This window comes from Elephantulus edwardii, unplaced genomic scaffold, assembly GCF_000299155.1.
Source record: "Elephantulus edwardii isolate Elephantulus edwardi_28Jun2011 unplaced genomic scaffold, EleEdw1.0 scaffold00036, whole genome shotgun sequence".
In the NCBI taxonomy this organism is placed as follows: domain Eukaryota; kingdom Metazoa; phylum Chordata; class Mammalia; order Macroscelidea; family Macroscelididae; genus Elephantulus; species Elephantulus edwardii.
The window spans coordinates 16,605,305-16,628,455 of record NW_006399786.1 but is presented as its reverse complement, the minus strand read 5'-3'; the positions used below and the strand labels follow the sequence as shown (position 1 = coordinate 16,628,455).

The 23,151-nt window shown below is 37.4% G+C and overlaps 2 protein-coding genes across 2 annotated transcripts in view; both read right to left on the bottom strand.

Annotated features, from left to right (window-relative positions):
* RAD54B (RAD54 homolog B (S. cerevisiae)) overlaps positions 1-22,570 on the bottom strand; it is a 90,363-nt gene extending 67,793 nt beyond the window's left edge. Inside the window, exons 1-2 of the mRNA XM_006884626.1 lie at positions 22,436-22,570; positions 16,711-16,852 (exon numbers count right to left, since the gene is read on the bottom strand). Coding sequence (XP_006884688.1) covers positions 16,711-16,852; positions 22,436-22,570 — 277 coding nt within the window. The remainder of the gene's footprint in view (positions 1-16,710; positions 16,853-22,435) is intronic.
* FSBP (fibrinogen silencer binding protein) lies at positions 942-8,931 on the bottom strand. The gene is made up of 2 exons (XM_006884586.1): positions 8,558-8,931; positions 942-1,461 (listed from the first exon to the last, which is right to left on the bottom strand). Exons 1-2 carry the CDS (start codon positions 8,929-8,931, stop codon positions 942-944), a joined length of 894 nt encoding a protein of 297 aa, XP_006884648.1.
* Positions 22,571-23,151: the final 581 nt, after the last annotated feature.

Here is a 23,151-nt window from a genome sequence, read left to right as displayed (position 1 = left end):
AAAATGCAGAAGTCCCTCAGATACAAATAGCTTTATTATTCTATTGTACATCATTGACTTATCTATGGACTTCATTGACTTATCATAAAGAGGACAAAATGGTTTCCAAACACCTTCAATCTCTAAACTCCTAGAATTACTCTTTTCAAAGATGAAAGCTTATTTGGGGCGAGGGGGGGTGGATATCAAAGTCATGTAGATAAGCTTCTTGCTATTAAGTTGGCACAGCTTTTAAATTAGACTGACTTAAAAAAACTTTTTCTGCTTTCAAAGCAATAATTTAAAATGCTGAAAGCTTAGAACCCAGGAAGAATATGCATGTGTTTGTTAACGTATTTGTGTATGCATGTTATATTTTTAAGAAGCTCTGAAGTATAATGGTTAAGCATTTGGCTGCTATTTAAAAGGTTGGTTAGTTCACACTAACGGTACCTCCATGGAAGAAAAGACTTCGTAATCTACTCCCATTAAGATTACAGTTGTGCAACAATGAATGAATGGAAATCCAAAATCTCTGTAAATATTCATTGAAATTAATTAAAAAAAAAGATTACAGTAAGGAAATCCTATGAGGCTATTCAATCTAGCGTATGAGGTTGCTGCTGTAACAGGCATCAACTTCAGAGCAGACAACTGCATGTTACTCCTTAATGAGTAGGAGCAAATATCTTTTTAAAAGGCCAACAGCTAAACTTCTTTTTGAAAAATGGGGAGAAGGCATTAAACTACGTAATCATGCAACCAACAAGCAAATCTGAATATATCTCAAAGGAAAATTTAACACACTTGTGTTAAAATGTTCTTCCATAAAAGAGAACCATAACCTCTTTTTCTTCCCCCAAAAGTATTTCTTTTTCTTTAAGATATTCTGAATGACAATCTCAGCAAAAATTACAATTGTTTTAAATAGTTAAGACTCAAGAAAAATTTGAGACTCTATTCTATTCTGGCAGATCATGCTGCAAGCGAACTGCTTTCAGTTTCTCCACTTCAATTTTTGCTTTTAGCAGCTCTTCCTCTAACTGCTGTCTTCTCTTCAATCCATCCCTCTTCTCCTGAACATAGAGTCCAAAATTCTTCTGATTTTCTACAATGAGCTGATGCTCTTCTTTCAGCATTTGAAGAATCTGAGGATCATACCCTAAGAGTGACAGAGACCTAAGGTGTTCTCTACTCTCATGTCGAAAAAATTCATCTCTCCGTGGAATGGAAGATGGAGATAATGTCATTCTCATATCAACAGAGGACAGTGACGGTGACAGAGATCTGTCCATAGTGGGTACGAACTCATGTTCTTCTCTTTGCTCTAAAGCGTCATTCTGTTGAGAATTTAAAATCAGTGGGAGAGATGGTTTAGTGTCATCTTCTTCCTTCACCTCCACTGAAATAGCAACAGGATGGTGATCCAACATTACCTGAAGGGAACTGGTACCAGCCTGTGCTTCCTCATCCAAGTTTGCACTACAGCACACAAAAAAGCATTACAACATGTAAATCAAATGAGAACCAAAAAGCAAACGTTTCACATAATATATTTTTATGCATTGCGTTATCAAGCTTTAACTCTACAAAGACAATCAGGAAGCAAATTTGTTCAAACTTTGGATTAATAAATAACTAGGATTGGAATTTAAATGATGTATACATATAGGTAGGTCACCATCATTCTGAAAGTTGGGCTATTAAAATGAGAGCCCTTGTATTCACAAGACAATGAGGCAAATTATAATAAACATCTATCACGTCGACAACCCTGAGATTCTTAAACAATAGTTTACTGCATCTGAACCTTGCTCTCTCCACACCTCAGCCTTAGACTCCCTGTTTTACTCTCCTGGTTGTCATTAGAAGCCACTGAGTCATGACTGTCTCGTAGAAATCCCATGAATAACAGATTTGAACTCTGTCCTATCCTGTGTCGTCCTCATCAATTCTAACTCTAATACTCATCTACTCAACCCCATTGCTCATGTCACTGCATCCTGGACTAATCGAAAATTCGCCAAACTCCTTTCAGCCAAGTTTACAAGTTTCATACCCATCCCTTGAGTTAAAGATAGATAGGTCTTGGCAAAAGTACAGCCATAGTACTCCTCGGAGGCAGAGATGGTGACGCTTCATCTCACACCCTTTGAGCGTGTTGCTAGAAGAGGCTATTCCTTGGAAAAGGACATCACGCGAGGAAAGGTCAGTGAAAGAGAGGAAGACCCTCAATGAGGCGGACTGACACAGTGACTACAGCTACCATGATGGCACAGGGAAGAGTTCAGATCTGTTGTTCATAGGGTCTTCATGAGTCTACTCAACTCAAAAGCACCTACCAACAATAACCGGAGTTCTATGAGACCATTTATGGATGGTATATCTACATTTGTCGAAAGGGTGGGGGAAAAGCAAGTTTTCATATGACTTTAGCAAACCTGCCCAATACACAGTTCTGCTCAGTCACTGCTGAGTTGGAATCAACTCCACAGCACACAACAACTAGTGTATGTCAATTATCAGGGTTATCCTAACTATCCTTATTCCAATGAAATGGCATTTACCTTTTACCTACCCTGTTTACTAGAACAAAACTTCTGGTCACCACAGGAAAGATGAGAGCGGGTCAGTGAATGAGAGGAAGATGCCTGATGGGAGGGACTGTCAAAGGAACTGTAGTAATGGGGCAAAATATCAAAATATAGATGCAATAAGTAAGTATTCAAGGGGAAAAATGGTGTGTCAGAGGTGCTGAGGACAACACAGGATAGGGCAGGCTTCAGATCTGTCGCCAAAGGGTCTCAGTCATACTCAAGTTGACAGCACTGAACAACAGTGTAATAGGAAGGAGCTCTGGTGACGTAATTGTAGGAGTTGTCTTGCCAACCTCAAGGCAGCAGATTTGAATCCACCAGCAGCATCACAGGAGGAAGGTGGACAGTCTTCTCCTGTATGGTTTAGTCTCTGAAAACTCCCTGGAAGATGAACTCTGACTTATGTTGGCTCTGACTCCACAGCAGTGAGTCTGAGTTTTGAGTTTGAGAATAATAACAGGGAGCTCTGGTGGCCTCTTCTATATTGAGCTGCACTGTTAAACCCAAAGGGGTGCCTCTCTGGAGGTTCAAATCTACAAGATCTAAGAGAAAAAGATGGGCAATCTCCTGTGCCAACTACAGCCTCCAAAAATCCACTGCAGGATCAGCTGTGAGTCAGTTTCAACCCAACTGGCAATTAGTTTAATACTAGGAAGCCCTGGTAGTACCATCAGTCACAAGTCATGGTGCTAACCCAAAAGCCCCAAGTCTCTAGCAGTCTAAATCCACCAGCTGCTCGGTGGGAGAATGAGGCAGTCTGTCTCCTCTCAATTGAGTTAGCCTCAGAATACCCACAGAGGGGCGCCATCAGTCAGCACCAATTGACAGATGTGGGTGCAATACTGTCTGGGAACCTAGAAGGTGTTCATCATCTGCTGAATGAGTAAGCAAACGGACATTTCTTAACTGAAATATTTTTAAATGGCATTTACACAGTGGAGCTCTGGTGGCTTAGTGGTAAGAGCCTGTGCTGCAATCCCAAATATATGCTGTTGGAATCCGCCAGCTGTTCCAGGGGAGAAGGATGGGCAAGCTCTTCCCGAGAAAGTAACTGCCTCTGAAAACCCACTGGAGTGTCAGCTGTGGGTCGGGTCCGACTCCTCAGTACGCAACAACAATAACATACACACTCTAAGGGGCAGTGTTGGCACTGTGCATAATATATTCAACTGCTATCAAAAGGACAGGATTTCAAATCCACCAGCCACTCTGCAGAAAAGATGGGGCTGTCTCCTTGTCTTAAGATTTACCACCTCAGAAACCTGCTCAGGTGTTTGCTGCTACAAACATCACAACCTACTTGATGATAATAGGTTTCATATACACACCGTAGTGGGTGACACTATGGTTTAAGTACTTGGCTGCCAACTGACGGGTCAGTAGTTTGAACCCACCAGCAGCTCGGCTAGAAGAGTTATAGCCTATGGGACAGCTATACTCTGTCCTGTATTGCTATGTGTAAGAAATGACCCAACAACATGTTCAATATGAAGACCTGGAGTGGTGCAAATTTAACATGTTTAGCTCTCATCCCTCTATGAGGTGGATTGATTCAGTGACTGGGGTAATCGGGATGGGTGTGTCAGAGGCAGTGCGGTTGGCACAGGATAGAGCAGGGTTTAGGGCTGTTGTACATAGGGTCGCTATGAGTCAAAAACGACTCGACAGCACATAACAACAACAAGCTCTCATCCAAAAGCCAGAAGTTCATGTTCAGCCAGAGATATTGGAAAGGAAAAGCCTAGTGATGATCTATTTCTGAAATATAACAAAAACTCTAGGGGCACAATTCTCCTCTGCCATACTCACTGGTTATTATATCCAATATACTGGAAGTTTCTAGTATTTACACAAAATTTCCATAAAATGAGAATTTTTATTAGCCACAACCCACAGGGAGTTGTGGAGTCGCACTGCTAACCAAAGGCAACATCTCTCCTGAGTTCAAATCTACCAGTCCCTCCACAGAAGATGGAAAATCTTCTCCTTCATAATTTATGGCATCTGAAAATCTGCTGGAGGATCAGCTAAGAGTCACTTTCAACTAAACTGGCAATGTATTAGCTGTAACTAGTTTCACTGCAACTTAACCTTTGATAGAACAATATTTGTAATGAAATTATAAACTTAATACTTTTGCTGTATTTTTTAAGTTTTGTGTATATAATGGAAAACTATGCACCATTAAAAAATAATGAAAATGCAGGGGAGCTCTGGTGGCCTAGGGGCAAGGAGTTGCAACTACAATCCCAGAGGCGCACAGTTCGAATCCACCAGATGCTCTGCCGGGGAAGGAGGGACAATCTCTTCCTGTAGCAGTCAGATCTGATTTGACGGTACACTCACACAAAAAATAATAATTAAAAAAAAAATAATGAAAATGCATGAACCACCATACAATATGAATGCATTATACTGTGTGAAATAAGTCAGCCACAAAATGACCAACACTGTATAAGAGTGTTATAGATTTGAAAAAACACACAAAAGACTAGAGAATGGTTTACATACAGAGAGAATCAATCTAGTAGTTATGGTGGGAGTAGTGTTAGAGGGGAGGGAAAATTAATGGACAGACAATACTTTCTTCAGAGAAAAGTAAAGACCATGAAGAACAAACAGATGGGACAATCCGACATTATGAGTATTGTAATTACGACACGAAACAAAATATGCAGCACTGATTTTTTAAAAAGTTTTATATGAAAAAAAATTTTTTTTAAAGTTTTGTATGTATCATTAAAGCTGTTTATTAAGAAATAATCTTGTTTCTTCAGTTCATTTATTGTTTTTAAACAATGCTACTAACATAACTCAAAGTTACAGAGGGGAATAAGATTATTGGAACATAATAGAAATGTTTTTCTCAACATTATTTAGAAAACATTTTACAAAGTTTTAGCAAACATTTTAGCAAAGTTAATATGTTAAAATACTGGGGCAAGAAGTTCAAGTAGAATCTAAGGAAAAGAAATGAAATCTCCCCATATGTCACTTAGTAGTGGTATTAAATGGCCAGAAACATCAGATAATTGTAAAAGAAATACAAATGAAATCTTTCAGCAAGGTATAGAGATTATATAAATTATAAATTTCTTCACACACTGTATTTCTTATCCTTTTTATCCTTTTTATCCTTTTATGATTTGTCAAAAGCAAAACAATGGAATTATAAAGTACTCAAATTAATAAGATATTATCTTCTAACCCCTGCAAAATATATGATGGGAAAAGGTTAATATTACCTATAAAAATATTAAGTTTTTAAAAAGTCACATATGGGAAGCCAAACTTTATACCAAACATTATATGAAAACCCTTGTTCAGGAATTGAAAGAATGAATTACAAATTTATAAGTTAGGAATTCTCTTGTGGCAGATCACAGAAAATGAGCTGTTTGTTCCCTGCAGATAGGAGACAGCTAGGGCCCCCCTACAGAGGGAGTGTTTCTACCTGTGAAATACTTCCTGAGCTAGAGCATTAGGTTGACAATAGAGAAAAATTTGGCTACATTTACAAGGAATTCCTTTTACAATTTGCTTCCCCTGATTATCAATAAATACAAAGAGAAACATGACTTGGGGTCTTCAGTCAAGAACTGGTGGCCCCCTGTTTTATGCTATCTGTTCTATCTCATTCCTGGCTGTCTGTCTCATTACTAATAATTATAAAATTACCCTCGGCCTGCAACAGTCACATAGTTACTATTCCAAATGCATATGCAATATAAAGTATGACCTATAATGAAGTATACATTATATTCTCATGTAAGTTAAAAATATGCCTTATAGAGGGAGTGCTGGTGGCCTAGTGGCAAGACGCTGCACTGCAATCCCAGAAGTACGCAGTTCAAATCCATCAGATGCTCTGCTGGAGAAGGAGGGGACAATCTCCTCCTGTACCAGTCAGATCTGATTTGATGGTACACATAAAATTAATACAATAAAAATTTTTAAAAAATATGTCTTATATATAGACCATTCCATTTCATTTTAATTAAAGCATTACAAGTAAGACAGTAAAGTTGAAGAGAAAAAAACTTTAAAGTCACAAAAATGATAGAGCAGCTCTTATCTCTTTTTCTGCTGGTGATATGTCACAAGGTCTGCTTTCCTTCTCTCCTTCCAGATGTCCTTTCCCCTCTTCCCTCCTTTCCCTTTCACTCTTTTGCATGGCCCACCTTACACTAGTTAGGCCTCTTATTGCCTTAATAAACCTTTTCCTCTTGTTTTGCTAAAAAATAAATAAGTTATAAAACAGGAAAAGGCTTCTAAAATTCAGAAGTCTGTACTTTGAGAATCACTTACAAAAACAAAATACAATCTGATACAAGGAGTAGGGATAATAAAAATATAAATAAACATAAATTATAGACATCAACAGACTTACAAAATGAGCACACATTTTTTTTAATATGTTAAACCATTTAAGCAGTAAGATTTTTCTAGTAGGAGCTTGGTAAGATTAACAAACATACTGATATAGAAGCAAATTAAAGATTATACGAAAGTTATAAACTTATGATTTAAGATGAGGTCAGTCAGATAAGTGCAAGCACATTAAATATATGGAAAAATTCTATTCTAGAGAAAATGGCAGTGTAGTTATACCAACATAAATAATCATTTAAGTGTCACTTAAAATCTAAAAAGTTGTAGCTGTTTAAATAGCAGGTATAGAAATGCTTAAATCAATCAAATCATTTTGTCAGGGAAATCATGGTGCCCCAAAAGATTGATTGCACAGTATATGTATATTCTAAGTGTCAGGAATGCAAAGACATTGCATATTTATTTTTTCTTTTATGGTGTCACTATATTTTAAATAAATACAAGTGAACTTGTACCAACAAAACAGGTATTATTTAATGTTACAAGGATCCAAGATGTAGGCACAAAAAGATTTTTCTTGTAAATTACCAAAATAATGCCCATTTTTCTAGCATGTTTTGGGGATTTTCTTTTGCTTGTTTTTGCCTTTTACCTCCCAATTTCAAAGGGATTGCCCAGGTAATAAGTAATTTGGCCCCATGATGACTCTTCCACAGGAAGGCACCTCAACTACCAAGAAGGTAACAATGTGCAGGTCTGTAATTTACCTAAAGGTTTCCCAACAAGAAGGTAGCTGCCATTTTTTATCTTTTGCCAGGAGTTATGAAAGATCTGAAGAATTCCCAGGCAACTCAAATCTAGCCAAAAAGCTATTTCAAGCCCTGGAAGAACTGAGTTCCTCTTTTGAGTATATTAGAAAGTAATAGCTTGATATCCCTGCAAAGCAGTATGAGAAAAGCTTAAAAGACCATGATCAAAGTTAAACTAAACCATTAATAAACACTAAAACTCAAAAACACAACAACAAAAACTCTTTTAATAGTAGAGTTCCTAAATTAGGCACTAGCTCACTTACCTAAAGTTCAAGTTTTTTATTTTAAAAATAAGCTAATAAAAATAATTTAAATTCATATAGATGCAGTATTACCATTATTAAATTTACTTAATTGCTGATTTTTAGTTAATGCACATATTTAATAAGGGTAAACAAAGCTTAAAATTATTCATATTACAAAAGCAAGTTTCACCTCTCTTAAAACTTTTAACCTTATAAAACTGAAAATCTCAGTGAGATGTATTTTTAAGTAAAATAAGAAAAAGTATCTCTCAAAAGCTACTTAAATACCTCAAAGTTTTAAAAGTTTATGAGGTGATGTCTTGTCATCTCATTGAGTCCTCTTTAACCTTTACTTTTTAGAAACTACAGGAGAGATGGGGGGAGGGGGAGAATGCAAAAAGTGACTTAACGTAAATGCAGTAGAAAAATTCTTTAAAGCTTCATTTTTCTTTTTTCAGAATGCGAAACAAAGCTACTATTCATTGCTCTCATTGTGGGGATTCTTATTATGCATATCTCTATCACAAGTACACTAGAACCGAATAGATAGGAGGCACCATAATTTTCTACAACAAAATAAAATCAAGCTTACCTTTGTATGTGGTTCCTGTCTCTTACCAGGCAAAAACTGGAAATCTGGGGAATCATCTCCATAACTTTCTTGGTTGGCTCAGATATACTGCTTTTAAAATCTGATTGGGTCTCTCTTTGCTGCAACAGCTCCTGTTTGGCATATTCTTTGAGCCTTTTGTAAAGGGTGCGTAGGCCCTGAGCTGTTCGAGGAGGGCGGTCTATTCCAATTGCATTATAGTTGACTGCTATGATATCCCAACATCTATTCTTTTCCACTATAACTGAATGTTTATTGGTGTGTTCTTCGAGAATTTTAACATAGGGCTTCACTAGCTTTAGCAAATCAAGCTTTTCGGATAAGGTAAAATTGGAAGACCTAGCCTTTCCTACCATTGTTCTTTTCCAATTAAGTAAGCTGTTTCTGAAACCACCATGCAGCCTCTAGCTCTGCTCAGCTCTTTTCACAAACAGAAAAAGATCAGGCTTAACTAGGCTAGCCTCATTTAGGCCCACGCCTACAGGGGAGGGTTTATTAAAATTCCTCCAGCTTAAGCTGACGCAGGTTCAGGAAATCAGCTTAAGCCAAGCCTGACCTACATAAAGCTCCTCACTCAAGAAGACAGGAAGGCAAAACACACTTGTGTATAAAGAGAACAGCAGCTCGGGATAGGATTGAGTGCACAAAGGTCTAGAGATAAGCATGGAACAAAGCTTAAAAATCAGCTTATTTAGGGAGACTATGGGGTTTTTGCACATGGATGCCTAGCTGATAGACTGAAATGCACTGTATTCTCACTTTAATAAAAACAAAAACAGCACTGTTGTGCTAGCTGCTTATAAATCCTGCAGACAGAGAAATAAAAACCTTATAAAGACCTGAGTGGTGAATGCAGAGCTTCTTAACAGAGCCCCTAATCATTGCTTCTGAGCTGCAGTTCTCCCTTACAAAATTTGCATAATGCTGGTCCTGCTGTCAATCAGAAACTGCATATCCTCTAGCTAGTTAGGTTACACCCAGACTCAGACTGCACCATAAAGCTAAGCTTCTCCTTCACTTTACAGCCTATTCCCCCCCTGCATATTTTCCTCAGTTATTTAAAAAGAAACGGGGGGGGGCAATATTAGATCTAAAATGCACTCAAAAATGTTTTTATTCGACCTGTGAGTGACTATGCTAGTCAGCTTCATCATGTGTAAAAGCCACCATTTACTGTGAGACAGCATAAACATGCCTTAAATCTGCACAGAACAAAATCACATTTGCTGTTACAACAGTGCAGATTTTTATTTAGCAAGACTCGAATAATCTGAATGCTGAAAGGAAACAGCTAGTACTGTCATTTGTAAGGGCACGAGTTTTTGTATTAGAACATATTTTCTAATACCAGTCTGAAAACATATGTTAAAGAACAATATAAATAAATAAGTCTATTTTCTGATATACATGTTTCTCCAGATAGGATAAAATTATAATTGATCAGTTCCAATCAATCAAAAACTGTAGAGCAATCAAAAAACTAAAGTGCTCCCAAGCACATGGTCAATGCACAGGAAAACAAAGGTGAATCTAGCCTCTAGACACCAATCTACATAGTAGTTCTACAGGAAGGGCATAAACGCTCAATTACCCTGTTTTTCATTCTTATGACAGAAAACAGACAACAGATTCACTCAACACTTAACTGCCATTATGTCAGAATAGACTCAGAGTTGACCCTCCATTAGGTTTCCAAGGCTGTAAATCTAATGGGAGATTACCCGTCTTTCTCCAAGTTGTTGGTGCACCAGAACGGCCGGAGGTGCCACCTTTGAGTTACCAGCACAACTCACTACAGACGAGGCCACCAGAGCTCCACTGGACAACACAAATTTGTTGTTATGTGCCATCATGCCAAGCATGACTCATACCAAGCAATCCAACGAACAAGAGCTCGGAACTCTGACCTATTCTGCACCATCTTCAGTCTCTGACACGCTCAAGCCCATTAACTCACCAGTATCCATCACTGGGTCAACAAGAATTTATAATCTAACAGGACGTCAAAGGATTTTTGTCTCTGTAAGACTAGGAATGATCCTCAGAACTGCAATTGGACCACTGGTACCTATTGCCATTCTAGCTTTTTCTGAGAATTAAAAAAAAAAATACTGAAAAGAACATCAAGGGAAACAAGTACACAGTCAGGGCATATTTCTTTGGAAATTTCCTGTTGTTGTTTTTTTTTTTTCACTATCATGGAAATAATAAAGTAAAAATTCTTTTCATCCAAAAAATTGGCAAAATTTTTAGAAGTTGAAAAATGTCATGTGTGAATAAGGGTAGGGGAAAGAAATAGTTTTCTTGTCGTATAAAATGCTGTTTTGGAATGAGAAATGAAACCTATCAGGATTTTTAAAGTGCAAAATCGCCTAAAACTACAGTAATTTTATAGGAGAATCTCTCTTAGAAAAGTATTCAAATGAGCACAAAGAATAACGAAGCATTAATGCACGGCATAATACTGGAAGCACCCTAAAAGTCTCTCAGTTGGGCACCAGTTAAGACCACTATGGTAATCCATTTCATATGACATTCTCCAAGTAGCATTAAAATGAAAGATGCAGATTTCTACATACTGACATAAAACAATCTCAAAAATACATGCTAAGTAAAAAGAATACATAAAACAAGTAACTTTGCTGTAGTTAGTTGCCTTCAGGTGGATTCCAACTCATGATAATGCCATGTGTGGTAGGCACCAAAGAGTACTAATCTTCTATTTCCTCCTCTTTGGCTCTAGTTGTTGGTGTGCATATATTTGAATGATAGTGGTATTCACTGGACTTCCTTGTATGCGTATGGATATTATCCTATCGCTCACCACATTGTATTTCAGGATAGATCTAGAAATGACTTTTTTAATTATGAAACCAACCCCATTCTTTCTCACCTTTTCATCCCCAGCATAGTAAATCATATACTCGTCTGATTCAAAATGTCCCATGCCAAGCCATCTCATTTTGCCTATACCTAGTATGTCAATATTTATGTGTCCTGTTCTTTCTTAACAATGTCCAATTTTCCTACATTCATGCTTCTCACGTTCCATGTTCCAATCACTAGTGCCTGCTTACAGCTGTTCCTTCTTCTCTGTATTTCCATTTCTAAGATCTCAGTCTCAATTGCCATGTCTGCTAGTCCAAGCGATAGTCTAAGTGTGCTCTACTGTACCTAGGGTTTTCGAAGGCCTGTCTTCTCGGAAGTGGATGGCCAATCCTTCTTCCTAGTCTGTCTCAATCTTTAAATATATATAATAGTATCTGACAGACAAGCATTCCACAGAAAAGAACCAATGAAAGACAATTGCCCAGTTATAACAATGACCAATAGATTCAATGTTACAGCCCATCGATGCTTCCTTACTCCACCACCATCCCTTCCTCCTTTTGCCTACACCATTCAATACCGGTCTCCCATTGGCCAGCCCCTGATATGATGGCCTAAGTCTCAAGCCATCAGGATTTCTGTGATTCTGAACATATCATGCTGCTGTGAATCTCTTATGATGCAGCTAATATGACTTCAATTTAAAGTTCTTAAGTATAAGTGTAATGTGCAACTTCCATTCCAGAATTGCCTTCTCATGGGTTAATACAGCTTGTCTTCCATTTGAAGCCAGGTGCTGATGCAAATTTTCTTGGCCCAAGGGCCACAGGCTACCTGCCGTTAGAATCTAGAGATCAGCACAACTCCGCCTCTCTCCTCCCCAACTCCCAGAAATCTTTTCTGGCAATGCTTCAGGGTGTACCCTGGCCAATGCAGCCTGAGGTTACCTGTGTTAGAATATAACTAGAAAATTGTAAACACAATTTTCTAACAAGATATTCAACAAACTAATGACAGCATCTACCAGTTGAGGATCACTGAGACTGAATAGAACTGTATGCAGAACTTTAAAATTAATTGCATTGTCAGAAAGTTTTTCAGAAATATACCCATATATCATGTTGTTGTTGTTGTTGTTGTGTGCCCTTGAGTCAAGTATAACTCATAGCGACCCTATGAACAAAAGATCTGAACCCTGTTCTACCCTGTGCCATCCTCACACTTCCTGACACACAAAATCCCACTGCAGTAGTCACCATGTCAATCCACCTGGTTGAGGGTCCAACCCTCCACCATTCCCAACATCATGTCCTTCTCCAAGGAACAACACCTCCTATCAACATAACCAAAGTGTGTGAGGCAAAGCCTCATCATTCTTGCCTCCAAAGAGCACTCTGGCTGCACCCTCTTCAAGACATGTCTGTCTGTTCACTTGACCATCCATGAATATTCAGTGCTCTTCTACAATACCACAGCTTAAAGACATCAACTCTTTTTCTGTCATCCTTATTCACTGTCCAGACCTCTGATGCACAGCGAATGATTGGAAAGCCTATGGCCTGAATCAGACACAAATTAGTCCTCAAACTGACATCATTACTCCTTAACAATTTGGAGTGGTCCCTAACTGCAGATTTTCCCAGTGCAATGTGTATCCTTATTTCCTGACTGCTGGTACCAAGCGTGTTAGCTGTAGATCCAACCAAGATGAAGCCATTGACAGTTTCAATCTCCTCTTCATCCATCATGATGTTGCCTATCAGTCCAGTGGTAAGACTCTGTTTTCTTAACATTGAGATGCAATCCATACTGAAGGCTACATTCTTTGATCTTCTGCAACATGTGCTTCAAGTCTTCCTGACTTTCAGCAAGCAAGGTTGCGTCATCTGCATAACACAGGTTACTGATGACTCTCCCTCCAATCCTTATGCCACACTTGTCTTCAAAGAGTGCAGCCTCCTAGATGATTTGCTCAGTATGCAGACTGAACAAGTAAGAAGAAAGAATACAACACTGATGGAGTCCCTTTTCAATGTTAAACCATGTTCCCTTGCTCCATTCACACAACAGTCTCCTGGTCCAGGCATAGGTTCCACAAATTACAAACAACTCGTATAAACTATGAAAAAATGCAACAGAAAAATGGACATAAAAAAATGAATGCAGAATTTGAAAAGGAAAATTATAGTGGCCAGAAAAAGAACAATGGAAGATGGCAATAAAGGCCTGAGAAAAACCAGGAAACTAGTCAAATGGCAGCTGATGGAGCCAATCAGTGCACGCCAATAATCACCTCATCAAGAAGGGCCAAGGAAGGTGCGCCAAAAAGCCTGGCACTGAGGTTGAATTCACAAGGGAAATGTGTTGTGCTTTGGCAAGCTTCAACTGAAGGGAAGCACAGGAGATTCCTTGTGACACAGCCAACATTTTATGGAGTAATGACTGGAAGAAAAGAGCAGCCATACTTACCCTGCAGATTTTATCTGGAATTGGAACATCATTAACTATTTTTCTTTTCCCCCTTACATTGAATTTTTTAATATTATAGAACTTAAATTGGGTGAAACTGCATACCACTGTTTTCATCGTGGAAAGCGACTGTGTCAGAAGGCAAATGCTTCAATTACCAATGTGCTGACTCTTCTTAAAAACGCTCTTTTTGAAAATGAAAAAAAAGCTGTCGCTGTAGAAGAGGCAGGCATTCAGCGGAAACTAGGAAGTACCAAGACCTATATAACTGAGGGCACCAGAAAGGGAAAGTGCCTACTCTTCTCCAGAGAGGAAAACTCATTCTTGTCTTCTGGATGTCTCTCTCATTAAGCTTTCCTCTACCTTTAGCTAATCAGGAAGATACAAATTAAGAGACTGTGGTAGTTTTTAACTCATTAAACTTGCCACAGTTTAATAGCATGTGTTCAAGGTAGGAAAATAATTCTCTCATACATCTTTTCTACATATTTACATTCATCGTGTTATGCAACCATTATCATCCATTTCAAAATTTTTCTGTCACCTTAACATAAACCTAGCATCCCTTGGCAATAAACTCTCCCAACCCTCAGATTAACAGCAGAATATAGGGAGTCTATATTAATCAGAATACAGAATGAGAAAAAACAGACTGCTGCCTTCCCCATATGCATGATCTTTTAAAAAAAAAAAAAGATGATGGGCTTAGATTTCATTTCAAGGTAGATTAGAACTAGGACTGAAAGGATAACAAAAGGTAACTTGTTCGGTGAGTTGCTGTTTGTTTTTTTTTTTAAACTGCATAGTTCTCTCATCTCCATGCTATTTTATGCACTACATCCCTCTCCAGAAATTCATGACAGAAAAGCAAGATGCTTTTCACAAAGGTCTTCTCCTCAATTAAACTCTCTCCCTGACTGAGAGGCACGAGAGTATCAGGAGATCAAATTCCCTACTCCAGTGAATTTAGTAAAGCTGAGACGGGATTAAGGAATGATGAATTAGGTAAATTAACTGCCTCTTCAATTTATCTTTACTGCTTTCTTCTTTATCATAGGGAAGGAAATGAGAAACTGTAGAATACAAAGCATAAAATGAAGTCAGTAGCACAGACTATGTGACAGTCTAGATTCAGCATCATGCTGTCCTGATGAGACTGGCTAAGATAATGGAAAATAGATGGGCGTATCGTTTCAGGCTGCCAATACCTCTCTCAATTCTCACTGCCGTCATGGAACCAATTCATAGCTGACCCTCCAGCAGGTTTTCAAGGCTCTAAAACTGCATGGGAGAGACTGCCCATCTTTCTCTCCTGCCGCTGCTAGTGGATTCACACCACCAGAGAGGTCTTTGGGTGAGCAACATAATTCCCTACGGATTCACCACCATAGGTCCCTAGGCTTAAAGGGGGGGGGGGGATCTGAGTAAAGAGGAGGATGAAAGGAAAAAAAGAGGAAGAGAAAAAAATGGACAAAGGAAAGAACAAATCAGTAAGATGGTCAGCAGCTAGACTGCCACGCCCACAGCTGTCCTTACATAGCTCTGGTGGCCTAAGCCCAGATGGTGCTGAGCTCTTAACCAAACCACTGCACTGTGTCTGGCAGTACAAATCCACCAGCTGTTCCTCATGAGAAAGATGGGAAGTCTCTTTAGATTAAGATTTTAACAACCTCAACATAGATCAATGATGATTAATTTTCTAGAACACAATGTATATGAGTGATCATTTGAAACACAATGTGAATGTAGGAAAGTGAAACACAATGTACGTGAACAATATACAAGGTATGCAAATTTTGCATGCACACCAATATTAAAAAAAAAGAAAGCCAATAGAGAATCCCTCTGAGTCAGAACCAACTTGAAGCAGTGAGTTTAGGTTTTTTTGAAAACTTTCCCTAAAGATCTCATTAAATTGAAACCAGTTCCAAAAGCCTTTCACAATCTAGGGAATATACAAAATTAATTTTCGTCCCAAAACAAATGTACAAATCCATTTTATATTGTTAATATAAACAACTTACAAAAAATTTAAAGACAATATAATATAAAAAACACTCAATATCCCTACTTACAAGCATTTATTAATTGCGAAGTATAAGACAATACCTTCAAAGTATTTAAGCAGCTAAGGGTTAAATGCTTAAGATATTTGTTGCTCTGCACTAATATTTAAGGATGACTCTCACTGTTCTGTAACCCAAAAGGTAGGGCTCTCTCCCTGAACCAATTTATTAACCAAAAAATGCATAAAGGAATTTGAAAATGTAGTCTTAATGATGTCTTTCACAAGGCCAAATTAATCAACAGCTGTGATACAGATATTTTCTTCTAATTACATGAAAAACAATCATCTTTCACAGATACAAAAAGAACCATAATCCTTATATTAATAGGAACAATGGAGTAATATGTAAAAAAACTTTTGTTAAAGGTTTTGTTTTCCTAAGTTACACATCTTCATAATTTAGATCTAATTAACTGAAGTTATGCCATGGATTATAATGTTAGTCATTTAAAATTCACCTCTCAATATGATTAACCCACTTTTGTGGGGCAAACAAAATCTTTAAACACAATTTATTTTGGTATCTGAGGAAAAGATCATTTTTTAAATAAAGTGTTTACAATGAACACTCTTAAACATAAGGTTATTATGAAGTGTAAAATTACAGTTATTCATCCAATCACTAAAAGTAAATCTAAACAAAAAAAAAATAATAATCTTAACTGCCAACAATCTAATGGTAGGTAGTAGTACATCAACACATTTTTTTAAAAGAATTAGTATCAACACTATTATTGAGCAAGTGTGAAGCCCATTATCATAGGCTTACCTGGACGAGGTAGATCTGATGTCAGCATTGCAGATGCTTCAGGATATTTTCCATTGTGATTAATTTCTCCAGTACTCACTTTATTATGTACAAGATTTAAACCACATTCTCTAGAATCCTTTTGTGACTTATTTTGAACAACCTAAAATAATACATTCCTGATTTAAAGTATGAATTAAGAGTTTCTCTATAGCTATACAGAAAATATAGACTTAACATGCAATGTTTATGAGTCATGTGTTTTAAACTAGTTTTTATGTTCTAAAAGCTGTATGACAGGACAGAACAAAAATATTACTTCTTATTTATAATTACTGTGTATTTGAAATAACATATCAGAAAAGTTTTTAAAGAAGTCATAACATGTCATTCTTACAGTCAAGAAGCTTTTTTCCTACTTAAATCTCAATATAAAATAAACACTTAAATACAGATTATGGTGCTACCATGAAGTTTGTTTTTTTTAAAAAGGTCCATTATATTTAACAGACCTATACATTTACAAACCAAAACCAATATTCTGAGAATTTGCATCAAAATAGCATGGAGAAATGACAGGCATATAGACCAATGAAACAGAACTGAAAACCCAGAGACAGACCCAGCTATCTATGGTCAGTTGGTATTTGACAAGGAAATCAAAGCTATCAAATGGGGAAATGATAAACCTCTTCAACAAATGGTGCTGGCAAACTAGACTTCACCTGCAGAAAGCTCAAACAGGATCCACATCTCACCTCACACACAAAAATCAACTCAAGGTGAATCAGAAACCTGGGAATAAAGCCCAAAACCATAAAACTCATAAGAGACAAACTGAGATCAAGCTTAGAAGCACTAATCTATTGTATAAAAAGACTGCCAAATACAGTGAGAAATGCACAATCCAAAGAGGATAAAATTGATGAATGGGACCTTCTAAAGATTAAATCTCTATGCACATCAAAAACTTTTTCCAACAGGGTGAAAAGAGAACCTACCGACTAGGAACAAACATTTGGTAATACCATCTCGGACAAAAGTCTCATAACTAAAGTTTACAGAATACTCCTGGGCCTCCACAAGACTGATAACCAAAAAAAAAAAAAAAGACTGATAACCCAATTCCAAAATGGACAAAAGACATGGAAAGAATTTTCACAGAGGAAGATATTCAAATGGCCAACAGACACATGAAGAAATGCTCCAAATCACTGACAATAAGAGAGATGAAAATCAAACCCACAATGAGATACCATCTCACTCCAGTAATAGTGGCAAAGTTGAACAGGACAGTAAGTAATAGATGTTGGAGAGGATGTGGTGAGATAGGAACTCTTGCGCTTTGTTGGTGGGATTGTAAAATGGTAACAATCATGCTGGAAGGCAGTTTGACACGTTCTCAAAAAGTTGAACACAGAAATTCCATATGACCCAGCTATTCCACTGCTTGGAATATACCCTGAGAAAATTATAACTGAGGCACAAATGGAGACTTGTACACCAAAGTTCATAGGAGCATTATTCACTATCACAAGAACATGGAAACAGCCCAGATGTCCAACCACAATCAAATGGACTGAGAAATTATGGAACATTCATATAATTGAATACTATGCAGCATGCATACTTGGACCAAGAGGCAGTTGTCAGAACTGAGCAAGGAGACACTACACGGTTCAAAATCAAGAAGGGGGTTCATCAGGGATGTGTTCTGTCTCCATGCCTTTTCAATCTGTATGCAGAACAGATCATCCTAGACACTGGGCTGTACAAGGAGGAGTGTGGCATCAGGATTGGTGGAAGAGTCATCAACAACCTGCGTTATGTAGATGACACAACCCTGCTTGCTGAAACTGAGGAGGACCTGAAGTGCTTGCTGCAGAAGGTCAAGGACTGCAGCCTCCTATACGGATTGAAGCTCAACATCAAGAAAACAAAGATTCTCACCACTGGGCCAATTGGCAGCATCAGTATGGATGGTGAAGAGATTGAGAGAGTTAACAGTTTTAGTTTGCTTAGCTCCACAATCAACACTCTTGGTAACAGCAGCCAGGAAATCAAGAGACGAATTGCACTGGGAAAATCAGCTTTGAGGGACCTCTCAAGAATACTGAACAGCAACGACGTCAGGCTGGAGATTAAGGTGTGCCTAATTTACAGGGCTATAGTCTTCGCAATTACGTGCTATGCATCAGAGAGTTGGATAGTGAATAGGGATGATAGAAAGAGAATTGATGCCTTTGAGCTGTGGTGCTGGAGAAGAGTGTTGAATATACCATTGACTGCTAGTAGAACAATCAGGTTTGTCCTGGAGAAGGTGAAGCCAGAATGCTCCTTGGAGTCAAGTATTCTGAAGTTCATCTGACATACTTTGGGCATGTTGCAAGGAGGGACTGGTCTTTGGAGAGGGACATCATGTTTGGCAGGGTGGAGGGGCGGCGAAGGAGAGGAAGACCTTTGATGAGATGACATCATGATTGGCAGGGTGGAGGGGTGGCGAAGGAGAGGAAGACCTTTGATGAGATGGTGGGAATGAATGCGTTTGAGATGACTAGGCTGGCACAGGATAGAACGGTGTTTAGAGCTCTTGTACATAGGGTTGCTATGAGTCACAAGCGACTCAATGGCACATAACAACAACAGCAACGCAGCACACAGGAACAATGATTTTGTAAATTATTACTTAAATTGGGAGGGACTGGAGAGCTTTATGCTGAGTGAACTAACTCATTCCCACAAGGATAAATACTGTATAAAACCATTATTGTAGAATGAGTATGAAGATCCAAGGTGGGCGGGAGGAGGGTGGAAGCAGAGGGATGAAGATGTGTTTTAATCATGGGGTTATATAATTTGATGAGTGGGAGGGTGAGGAAAATTGGAAGAATCTGGTCTTAAAAAACATTGTATTTGAATTTTGTAAAATAAAATTTTAAAAAAATAGCATGTAGAGAAGGGACTAAGAAGGGAGTTAGGCAGATAAAACAATATTGGTCATGAGGTCACTGACTGGTCAATAGCTAAAGCTAAAATGGTGGATACATGGGAGCTGGTAACAGTCTTCTCTGGTTTTGTATTTTTTAAATGATGCAATAATAATGTCAAACTTAGTGGCCTGAAACAATGTAAACATTTCACAATTCTGCAAGTTAGTAGTCCAACAAGAGTATCAGTGGGTGAAAATAAAGGTGTCAGCAGAACTGCTCTCACTCAGTGACTCAATGGCACCTAAGAACAATAAGAAATTTTTAAATAATAATTTTTTAAAATCAGACAAATGGATGTTCTGAAAACAGAGAGAAAATAATCCTCAAATTTCTTACAACATTGATTCTTGCATAAAGACCCGGTCTTTGGAATCTAATCATGTCAGTGAGGAGTGGGCATATTTTTCTCTTTAAGTCACAACATATAAAGAAGTTTACATTTATTTATGTGATAACTTTAGTTATTTAGTTTATAACCTCTAAAATGTACGAGCCCCCGTTTAAGTGCTAAAAAAATAAAAAGCAGGCTCTAAAATATTAGTGGTTGAAGCATGTCCAACACTGTGAAGGTACTTCAAAAGAGAAAATTCACTGCTGTCAGGTTGGAACCGACTCAGCTGACCCTCCACTGGGCTTTCAGAAATATGAAATACATGGGAGGAAATCTCCCATCCTTCTTCAACTGTTCCACGTGATAAGGGTGGCACTCCCATGCAATTTCTGCCTCTGAAAACCTGCTGGAGGGTCAGTTCCAACTCGAAGGTACACAACAAGATGCAATTAGGGAGCTATAGTGGCTTAGAAGTTGTGCTGCAAACCCAAAGACACATAGTTCGAATTCACCAGTTGCTTTAAGGAAAAGGACAGGCAGTCTCCCTTCATGCTATTACTGCATCTGAAAACCCACTGGAGGGTCAGCTATGAGTTGTTTCCAACTTGATGGTACATAAAAAACAGTGAGATTGCAACTCTTTCAGTGGAATTTTTTAAAAATCTCTGTTTCCGTGTATTATGCTTCCTATACTTTAAAAAAAATATTATTTCGTTTTTCTCTTTGAGAATATACAAAGAACAAACATTACCAATATTTCAAAGCATACACGTTAGAAACACTGACTACATTCTTCAAATCATGCAACTATTCTCATCCTTTTCTGAGTTTTTATTTTATTAACATAAATGGCCCCCTAAATTTTCTATCTAAACTTTTAAATTGCTGTTGTCAATTTAATCCCACATTGTTCTTAAAAGAGCATAATGCTAAAGGCAGGCCTCTTTATCTAGTTAAGGTAAACTTGTGTTTGGTTTAGGAAGCTGTCAGCATAATCCCAAAGGCCCTGAGTCTCCAGTAATTTGAATCTACCAGTGGTCAGTGATTCAGGGGAAAGATGGGCAATCTCCCCCAATTACAATTTACAGCTTTGGATGTTAGATTGACATTAACTTGGAGTCAGAATGGACTCATCTACTGTGAATATCGTTTGGTTTTAAAAACACTTCAGGAAATATTTTCGGTTTACATTTAAAGATAATCTTTGTGTAGCAGTTTCTAGAGTTCACCCACCCTTCGTAGCTGCAGAAACTCTAGAGGCCATGACAATTATCAATTTTATCTTGAATCTCTCCCCTTTTGATCAGCGTTCTATATAATATTTGATTAAAACATTCAGTGATAGCAGTGAAGTACCATCCAGTTCTTTTAGGCTCCTAACAAAGGAGGCAGGTATTCAAGGAGATAATTAGTTACACATTCCATATTCTTTTCTTACTCATGACTTTCCTTCTTCTGTTGTTTCTTGTTCCAAGCTAGCAGAGATCCATCATCCTCTTAGACACCCACTTAAAAGATTTTAAGAGCCCCGGCACTATCCAAAGAACTAGAGGTAATCATAAAAGCACTAAACACCTTATCAGACCAATTAACTAGGATGTCTCATGAAATCCTAACCCTAAATTTCTAAACCAAGATATCAGATCCCACAAGGTGTTTGGTTCCATATAAACAGCCTCAGCAACTACTCTTTTTCTAAGTTTGCTGTAAATACATCACACAACCTTTACTAATTCATTTATTAACATCATTTACTATAAAACTGGCTGTGCAACCATACTCTTCTTAATCAATGTAATTATTCCACCACTTTCATCCTCCTCCTGTTCTTAACTACTAATAAACTTTTATCTCTATATATTTGCCTTATCTTTCTTTTTAAATAAATTTTTATTTTATACTGATTTACTTACAAAGTTCATATACATTGATTTTCACACTGGATCATTCCCACTTCCCAAAATTCCCTTACCCAAATCGCCCTCCACCCATCTAATTGTGCAACTCTATTGCCTTATCTTTTTAGAAAAGTAAAGTCATATAATATTTATCCTTTTGCGATTTGCTTATTTCACTCAGCATGTCTTCAAACGCCACCCCTGCACAAGCATGTATCAAGACTTCATTTTTACTAACGGTTGAACCGTACTCCATCGCATCTGTATCCATCCATCTACTGATAGGCAATATATTTGTTTTCACTGTTGGACTAGAAGTACTAGTGCTGCAATGAACATTCACATGCAAGCCTCCTTTAATTTCTGTTTTCAAGACTTTTGGCTATTTACCTAGAAATGGTATTGTTATGTAATATGTTATATTCTTTTTTCCTTTTATGAGGAACAGCCACATTGTTTTACAAAATGGTTATATAATTTTGCACTCCCAGCAGCAATGGTTAAGGATAAGTAATTTTTTTTTTTACCTCAAATAATTTTTGATCTGGACTCAGTTTTGCAATCTCTTCACTCTGACTTGAATTATTTCTTCCGGGTGGTATAAATTTTGGCTTTTTCAAGGGATTCCCCTGCAACTGACTTGGTGCTACAGATCGCCGCATATCCAGCAGCACTGACCTAAAAATGTAAAAAAATTCAAAATAAATCATCTTTATTAGAATGATCTTCAAAATAAAAAGAGCTATAAAATCTAAAAAATATGAGAAAAAGCCGGTCATAAGCCATAAAAAACATGTTCAACAATTCATTTTTATAACAAATGACAACTTATAAAGATAAAATTGAATGATATACTAGATTGTATATATCACTCTGAGAACATAGAGATTATATGTGGTCTTTGTCATGCAAACTCTGTAAGAGTTTTTTATTTTTTCAAATTAATTTCAATGAACATTTACAGAGATTTTGGATTTCTATTCATTCACTGTTGCACTTTTTTTCTGTAAGAGTTCTTATCTGTCCTATAAAGTATTACAAGTCAAAATTGACTCAAGGGCAAAGGGCTTGATATTTTGGCTTTTAAATAAAAGAAGATTAATTTAAAAGGTATATGTTAAGTCCTCCATTTAGAATTGATCATTTAAGGAACAAATTAAATAGAAGTAGTACAGTTCAAGTAAAAGACTTCAGGTTTTTCCACTAAATAACAGTTCTGTGAAAATAGCAAGACAATGAGCCT

Bases quoted from the DNA above. Each gene is read 5' to 3' on its own strand.
- FSBP (XM_006884586.1), bottom strand. From the start codon at position 8,931: ATGGTAGGAAAGGCTAGGTCTTCCAATTTTACCTTATCCGAAAAGCTT. The intron at 1,462-8,557 runs GTAAGCTTGATT...TGTGTGCTGTAG, and splicing joins GACAGGAACCACATACAAAG to TGCAAACTTGGATGAGGAAG.